At 38.9% G+C, this 9,276-nt stretch overlaps 1 protein-coding gene across 2 annotated transcripts; it reads left to right on the plus strand.

The window, feature by feature from the left end:
• The first annotated feature begins 591 nt into the window (after window positions 1–591).
• On the plus strand, window positions 592–8,741 carry slc2a11b (solute carrier family 2 member 11b). Of its 2 annotated transcripts, none has more exons than XM_017452082.3 (12): window positions 592–743; window positions 1,822–1,920; window positions 2,413–2,573; window positions 3,949–4,073; window positions 4,244–4,373; window positions 4,797–4,945; window positions 5,664–5,851; window positions 6,012–6,122; window positions 7,075–7,176; window positions 7,624–7,699; window positions 7,991–8,118; window positions 8,249–8,741. In XM_017452082.3, exons 1-12 carry the CDS (start codon window positions 666–668, stop codon window positions 8,441–8,443), a joined length of 1,542 nt encoding a protein of 513 aa, XP_017307571.1. In that variant the 5' UTR covers window positions 592–665; the 3' UTR covers window positions 8,444–8,741. The 2 variants fall into 2 exon arrangements, with proteins under 2 accessions (XP_017307571.1, XP_017307572.1); XM_017452083.3 differs by lacking the exon at window positions 592–743 and adding an exon at window positions 916–1,022.
• The last annotated feature ends 535 nt before the right edge of the window (window positions 8,742–9,276 follow it).

The raw sequence follows: 9,276 nt of genomic DNA on the forward strand, positions 1-9,276 counted from the left end.
CTTCCTAAATTGACTTAATTTTGGAAAATTTCTAGCATAACAAATTATTCTAGACATACTCACTTTACTTTACTCCTGAGACATACTTTATTTTACTCCTGATGTGAAAGTGTTTTATGTTTGGATTTTTTTCTTTCTGTGGAGATTTTATTATTATAAATACCATAAAGTCACATACTCTTAAAGTAATTAATAACTATTATATTATTTGTAATTTCTCAAAACATTAGTTGTTCATCTCACTATACATCAGGGAAAGAAAGAAAAGCTGATTATTCATCAAACTTCTCCATTACATTAGAACACAGAAGAACGTTCATTCTTGTGGTTCATCATCAGCACCGCCTGATTGTAACCCAACTTTTTAAATAATTTAAGGTGCACTTTTGCTGAGTGTTCTATAGTATTTTATACTATAATATATATTGCTATTTCCTGTTTCACAACATTTCTTTTGGTGTAAAAAAAAAAAAAAAAAAAAAAACGGCCAGAAAGTTCTTTTTCAAACCTTACTGGAGCCTCTTACATTATCAGACATGTAGCATGCACAGTCAGCTGAGCTGCCTCAGGCACACACACACACACACACACACACACACACACACACACACACACACGGATTACAATACACAGGAGTATTAAAACTTCTCCTGCCAAGCCTTCACATGCTCTTCCAATTTCTGCCAAATCATGGAGACTGCATCATGACTGAACGTGACAACACAGCAGATGTGAGGACGAAGGTGAGTGTATTCACATCATATAGTGTTTGCGTGTGTGTGCGTGTATTAAATGGTATTAAATCTTATTCTAATACAGTTATAGATTGTCTAGTGTAAATAATTACAGAAAAAAACTATTTCAACTTGACATATATATATATATAAAACACACACACACACACACACACAAACCTTATGTGAATGTAGAGTTGTTAAACATCAGTGAAGGAACTGTACAAGATGACTGAAAAAGACTTTAAAGAACATCAACCTTTACTGAGAAAACAACAAGAGATAAAGGTAGGAAAATAATAACAATAACAATAATAATAGTAGTAGTAATAATAATAATAATAATAATAATAATAATAATAATGATAATAATAATAATAATAATAATAGTAATGATAATAATATGTTGATGGGAGTTGTGTGTAATATTTGTATTTAGTATTATAATGAGTGTGTTTCATTATCATCTGTAAGTTTAATAATATACAGTGGTGTCCAGAAGTCTGAGAGCAGTAGTGAAAATGCTTCTGTTTTCATTCTTTTCTAATTTAATACAACAATTTTCATTACAAGTTCAATTATTGACAAAAAGTAGAGTTTTCTTAGTTTCTTAGTATTCGGTTCGTCCCTTTTTGCTTTAATGACAATGTGCACTCGAGTTTGTGTAAAAGCTTATGATCCATTTTAGATCAAATCCATCGGAGTGACATCTGATCACACTTCAATGGAAGAGATTAGACATGAGGAAAATCAGACCTTTAGTACAAACGAGTTAATATGGTCAATATCACACATTTGTTTACATTTAAATAGGAAGTTAAAAATAGTTCTTAAATATTAAATACTCACGATATTAAAAATTACTTTCTTTGTTTTAAATATTTTAAAATTCTAAAACCTAAATATGTTTATTTCACATTTTAAATGAAAATTTTTTCCCCAGTCTCAGACTTTTGGGCCCCATTATGTGTGTGGGTGTGTGGGTGTGTGTGTGTATGTGTGAGTGTGTGTATGTGTGAGTGAGTGTGTGTGTGTGTGTGCGTGTGTATACATATATAATGTATTCTCATTGTGTGGGTTTTGTCAGGTTCCCAGTAAGACGTTGCTAATGGCGGTTTGGGCTGCAGGAATTGGAGGAACTTTTCAGTACGGCTACAACGTCTCCATCATAAACGCTCCGAACAAGGCAAGACACACACACACACACACACAAAAGGGGCATGAGAATCATGAGCGTAATTAAGGCTATGACAGTGTATCATTGTGATGATGTATCATAATATTCCAATCTGCTATATAGTTGGTGTTATCATATACATGTGTGTCTGTGGGATTAGTGGTTAGCATGTTAACCTCACACCTCCAGGGTTGGGAGTTCATTCCCGCCACAGCCCTGTGTGTGTGGAGTTTGCATATTCTCCCCGTGCTGCGGGGGTTTCCTCCGGGTACTCCGGTTTCCTTCCCAAGTCCAAAGACATGCATTATAGGCTGATTTTCCAAATTGTCCATAGTGTGTGATTGTGCCCTGCAATAAGCTGTCACCCTGTTCAGGGTTTCTCCCGCCTGCTGCCCCAAGATCCCTGGGATAGGGATTCCCTGGTATTCCCCGAGCTCCCCATGAACCTGTGTAGGGTAAACAGTGCAGAAAATAGATGGATATGTGCGTGTGTGTGTTCAGGAAGTGCAACGCTTTATTAACCAGACATGGATAAAGCGCTATGACACAAACATCTCAGCAGAGCTCCTCACACTGCTCTGGTCCTCCATCGTCTCCATCTTCACCATCGGGGGATTAGTAGGAGCTTCAATTGGAGCCTCGCTAGCAGTGCACTTTGGAAGGTGAGTACTAATCACACACACACACACACACACAGAAATAAGACAAACAAAAAACAAAATGCAGTTGGTAAACAAACAAGAGGAGAGACTGAGAGCCGAGACGAAGAAATTAGATGAAGAGACATGAGTTGAGATAAAGACCTGAGATAAAGCAAACCACTGACTATATTTCCCGTCCTGCACTGCGGCCTACAAACATGGCCTCCATGGACTACATTTCCCACACACACACCCGTTCACCTTCTCCGGAATTCTAATCACACACACCTGTTTCCCATCTCACACTCACTCACACCACAGTATATAAGAGACTGTTCAAATACTATGACTTTGCGTGGTATTGAGTGTGTTCTCATTACTAAGCGGTTGTTCCTCGTTTCTCGGTTTGATTCATCTTTATTGACTTTGTTTCTCGTTTCTCGTTTTGGATTCTAGCCTTGCCCAGTTTATGCCTGTTTGTAGATAGCTTGAGCCTTTGTCTGTTTTGACCATGCTCTTGTATTATGATTTGATTTGTCTGCCTGTCTCTCTCTATTAAACGGCTTATACTGCACTTGCATCCCTCCTCAACTCCATCACGTACTGGAACGTGACACTGAGATAAAGACCTGAGATAAAGACCTGAGATAAACACCTGAGATAAAGGGCTGAGAGTTGAGTCAACAGCTAAGACTGAGAGTGGACACGAAGAGTCCAGATCTAAGAGGAAGAGCCGAGACCAACATGGCCGAGACAGAGGGCTGCTAGCACTCTAGCCATTTTCATCTGCCGTGAAAATGTCCACTGACCACTTTTGATTATAACTGTTAACTAGAGAGAATTTACCAATCATTACAAAAGCAACACTTTAAAAACAGCTCCAACATTACTAACCTAATATCAACACCCACATGCAGGGGCGGACGGGCAGCAAAAAGCAGCCCGGGAACTTGCTGTCAAGCCCCAATTTAATACAACAAATTTGAGCTGACAACATGTTTCTCAATCAATGAATCAATAATAAAAAAGACAATCTGTTCATTTGTATTGTTTGTGTTAATCTAATATGTAAAACAATTAAACCATTTTTTTCTAAAGGTTTTCCTCCCCATGTTTGTGTGTACAGTAAGCAAAAATTCGAAGTTGAATTAATGTAATGATCACCTGACAGCTAATTTGACTTAGTAGCCTGCTTTTATTATCAGAATTATTAAAAAGGCCGGCCTTCACAAAACCAGCCCGAACTTCCCAAACTGCCCGAACTTCCCGAACTTCCCTATGGCCAGTCCGCACTGCCCACACGAGTAATGTTTCAGTCTGACTGATCATGTCTTTTCCAGTCACATGACATACGTGTTATCAGGTGTAAATGAGACTCTCTCTGTCTTTTTCTCAGAAAAGGAACGCTGTTGATCAACAACTCATTTGCTCTGTTAGCAGCGGTGCTAATGGGCCTGAGTTCTCTTACTGCTGCGTTCGAGCTGCTCATCGCTGGCCGCTTCATCTCCGGGATAAACGCAGGTAACAAAATATAAACAATATAAACTTCAGAGGAAACAACACACACTGTGAAGTAAAACCACACAGGTGTCTGATATAGATTTAAAATAACTGCACTTCATACAGCAGCAGTGATGTGTGTGTGTGTGTGTGTGTGTGTGTGTGTGTGTGTGTGTGTGTGTGATTGACAGGTGTAGGGGCCTGTGTTCAGCCACTGTACCTGGGGGAGATTGCCCCCCGTGCTCTGCGTGGTGCCATGGCGATGGGAACCTCCATTTTCATCACAGGAGGGATTCTAACAGGACAAGTGATAGGACTGACGTTAGTAATCAGATTATAGTGAAGTAATAATCACACGCAGTCGCTCTGTTGTACTTAATATCAGCGCGGCGCAGGCTGTGAGTGTGATGTTACTGTTATACAACAGCTGTATAATCAAGAGATTAATATTGAGTAACTGACACTGTGGACACAATATTGGCAAATATTTCATTTATGTTACAAAAATATTTTCCAAAGAAGCCACAGCTGGGTAGAGCATGGTTGTGTGTTGCCATGGTAACACACAGCCTCGCTGGCAGCCCATAGTAAGTGTAATAACGGTTTCAGTATTACACACAGTGACACGTCCAAGTGCTGTTAGAGTAAATATCAGTGCTCTCAGAGCGCCGCTTGTCCAATCAGATTAGTTCATCTAACCGCTGGATTTTGTGTGTGTGTGTGTGTGTATGTGTGTGTGTTCAGTGAACTTCTGGGTGGAGAACAGTATTGGCCTCTCCTCCTCATCTCTCCGTGTGTTCCAGCTGTTCTCCAGCTTATTTTCTTGCCGCAGTTTCCTGAAAGTCCTCGATTCTTGTTGATCGACAGAGCTGATGAAGTAGCATGCACCACTGGTACCACACTGACTCTATTCACACTGACTCTATTCACACTGACTCTATTCACACTGACTCTATTCACACTGTCCTATTCACACTGCCTCTATTCACATTGTCTCTATTCACACTGCCTCTATTCACACTGCTTCTATTCACACTGTCTCTATTCACACTGCCTCTATTCACATTGTCTCTATTCACACTGACTCTATTCACACTGACTCTATTCACACTGTCTCTATTCACACTGTCTCTATGCACACACTGACTCTATTCACACTGTCCTATTCACACTGCCTCTATTCACACTGCCTCTATTCACACTGTCTCTATTCACACTGCCTCTATTCACATTGTCTCTATTCACACTGACTCTATTCACACTGTCTCTATTCACACTGTCTCTATGCACACACTGACTCTATTCACGCTGTCTCCATTCACACACTGACTCTATTCTCATTGATTCTATTCTCATACTGACTATTCACACTGGTTTTAGTTAATGATTAATGTTTTTTTATTTATTTGTTTGTTTGTTTGCCTCTTTGAACAGTAGTTGCTTTAGTTCTGCATATTGGTGAGTCTGCACTCTGAAAAGATGAAACTGAACATTAGAAGCTCTGTTTTAAACTTTACTGGAGCATAAAGACCAAAACCCATCTTGTGACTTTTGGAATGTTCCAGTCTCTGTCGTGTGTGTGTGTGTGTATGTGTGTGTGTGTTCCCTCAGCTCTGCAGCAGCTCCATGGTGGAGAACATTTCCAGGTTGAGATGGAGGACATGCAGAGAGAGCGGATCAGCGCTGAAGGAATCAAACCCTTAAAACCCTGGCAGCTTTTCACCGAGTGCCGAAATCGCTGGCCGCTCTTCATTGTCATCTTAATCAGCACAGCACAGCAGCTCAATGGCATCAACGCTGTACAATACACACACACACACACACACACACACACACACACACACACACACAGAACAAGCCATACATGAGATTCAGTTAAATATTCCTCCAGTCCAAGCTTTTCATGTGTTAAATGATGTGTATTATATAACGTGTATAACAGCAGCCTCGCTCTGTCAGATTTATTTCTATGCAGAATATGTCTTCAGGGAAGCTGGAATTCCGGCTGAAAATATTCCTTACGTCACACTGGGAACTGGAGCGTGTGAGTGCATAACTGCACTAACATGTGTAAGTCACAAACACAGTGGGGTCCAAAAGGTTTCCATTAGAAATGATATGATCAGCGACAAGTTGATTAAAAAGTAGAATCTTAGAAATATTTACATGAATTTATGAGTTGCTTAGTCAGGGAGGTGCAGAGAGTTCCTCAGAGAGTTCCTCAGAGAGTTCCTCAGAGAGTTCCTCGGGAGCTCAAATGTAAAAAAAAAAAAAAAAAAAAAAAAAGGCTATATCACCAAAAAGCTACTTTTAACTACTTTACTAACTTTAATTTAACTCCATATTCTTATCACCCTGGTAGACATTGTAAACAGACTGTGTGTGATCACAATAATGGATGAGAATGACACTACTCCTATAACCTAATGTATTTTATTTTTTACATTTATAGAAATAATTACAACAAAATGACAACTTTTAGTGGAGAAATGAATCCAAAGAATCTTTAAAAGAAAATTTAAACATTATGAAACAAAACAAAGAAAACTACAGTATTACCATCCACAAATGCAGTGACACGCCCACTGTATGTCACTTAATGTAAAGTCAGTAAAACTATTAATTTCACATTTAAATTTACATTTTGGGGGCAGAACTTTATTTCCATAAAACTGCATCACTGCTTGCTGAACTGGCTTTTTACTCTCAAAGCTCGTCATTTTAAAATGTATAAAAAGATAAATTGAGATTTTACTGATCTTATATCACAATTTTTTTCATATCAGTTAGGCTACAGGAATAAATTTCCCATATTAGATAACAAGGGGAAAGTTACTATATGTATACAGTATAACTATTACATTTATTATTACATTAGAAGCTCTGTTTTAAACTTTACTGGAGCATAAAGACCAAAATCTTGTGACTTGTGGAATGTTCCAGTCTCTGTCATGCGTATGTGTGTGTGTGTGTGTGTGTGTGTGTGTGTGTGTGTGTGTGCGTGTGCGCGTGTGTGTTGTAGAGTTTACTGATTGAGCGTTTGGGAAGGCGAGCTCTGATTATTGGAGGATACTCTCTCATGTCTTTGTGGTGTGTCTGCTTTACTCTCGCGCTCAGCTTTCAGGTAACAAATTCATTTTTACACAAAACATTTATAAAGTCTATTATGAGATTACAAACACTGATTTTTATTCAGCTGTGTAACGTATTTTATTGTAATACATTATCTTATATATTTTTTTGCATTGTCTAAACGGTTAACATTTCCTGTAACATTTGGCTGCAGACAGAAGTAAATGAAATGATAGTTACCTGTCCTGCAGCTACAGGTTACTCACCTGCTACACTAGCACCGCTTTATCTTTCAGAACAGGAGCCTGGATGATAAGACTGGCTGATATAGACTGAGATGTACAGAGATTAACGTGTCTCACACTCTAGTTTGTGTGTTGTCTGGAATATACAGAATTTTGTTTCACATCATCTTAATCAGCAAATTTGTTTTGACTCACACAGAAATATAAACACAGATTTATATTTAATCTGTATTTTTACTTTCCATGTCCTGCAGAAGGTCAGCTCCTGGGTGCCGTATCTCAGCATGCTTTGCATCTTCGCCTTCATCCTCAGCTTTGGCCTCGGACCAGGTCACGCAAAGCAGGAACCAACCAGACAACAAACACACTAATTAACTAATTAACAAACAACAAAGTATTTAATGACTAAGAATGAGTAAATAAATGAAGGGAATAGTGTAAATGTTTATTTGTCAGCATAACTTTCATTTAATGATATTGTGTTCATGTTACTGTGTGTGTGTATGTGTATATTATTGTGTGTGTATGTGTATGTTATTGTGTGTGTTTGTGTTACTGTGTGTGTGTGTGTTAATGTGTTCACGTTACTGTGTGTGTGTGTGTGTGTGTTTCATGCTATAGGTGGCGTAACAAACATTCTGATCACAGAGCTCTTCACTCAGACCACTCGTCCTGCAGCGTACATGATCGCCGGCTCAGTCAACTGGCTCAGCTTCTTCTTCATCAGCATGGTGTTCCCCTTTATAGTGGTACGTTCCTACAGTATAACTATAACTAATAGTGTTCCCCTTCATAGTGGTACGTTCCTGAACATTAGAAAAAATTATTTGAGGACAGTTTACACCTGAATAATTTACTTTCTCTCTCTCTCTCATACAGAATGGACTGCAGCAGTTCTGTTTCCTCATCTTTTTGGTGATTTGCTGCCTTGTGGCCACATTTATCTTCTTTTTTGTGCCAGAAACTAAAAACAAGACATTTCTGGAGATCCAGTCTGAGTTGAGCGGGAAGGAGACAACAGTATCTCAGGTGTCTAATGGACTAGACGTGTCTCAGGTGTCCACATCACTGTGACTCTTTGTCCTGTTTCTGTCTCTGTGTCCTGGACCTGGTAATACTCTCTCACAACAGCTTATAGGTGCTGCACTGTTATAATTATGCTCTATATGATGGCTATAACGACTGTATTATCCTCAATAACTCTATTTTCTGTTTATCAGACATGTGTTAGTGAATGTTTTCTCTGCACTTCTGATTAAGTGTCATATTTGGAATTTGGAGACTGTTTCATTCTACCTACTTGTTCATGGCTGTAATGACATGATATGATAATGAGTGTGTGAATATAATGACAATAAATCTTTACACCACACATTTGTGTTTGTAAATCATGACAAGTTGTTACCATGGTTACATTTATCATCCTAACAAAATGCGTAACTCACTAATTTATGCTACAAAAACTAAAGCTAAACTATGTAAATTCAGTCTGTTTGTATGAAAGGTGAAGGCTGTAAATATTACTCTCTGATCTTCAGTTACTGCGCACAACCTTGGAGTATCCATGGACAATAAACTCTCCTTCTCCTCTCACATCGCTAATCTGACAAGTTCATGCTGATTTCTCCTTTACAACATCAGAAGGATTCGTCCATTTCTATCCACACAGGCCACTCAGATGCTAATTCAGTCTCTTCTCTCATTTTGAGGCTGGATTACTATTATAACTGTTTTTCAAACTTCTTAAGTTCTCCCACACCACCACACTGCCACCTAACCCGAACCCTAACCCACGCTGCTTCCTCCACTGGCTTCCTGTAGCTGCTGCATCAGGTTTGAAACACTGATGTTTATCTACAAAGCCAAAAACAGACCAGCACTCACTTACCTCAAAGCACTTATCACAC

Source organism: Ictalurus punctatus, chromosome 22, assembly GCF_001660625.3.
Source record: "Ictalurus punctatus breed USDA103 chromosome 22, Coco_2.0, whole genome shotgun sequence".
In the NCBI taxonomy this organism is placed as follows: domain Eukaryota; kingdom Metazoa; phylum Chordata; class Actinopteri; order Siluriformes; family Ictaluridae; genus Ictalurus; species Ictalurus punctatus.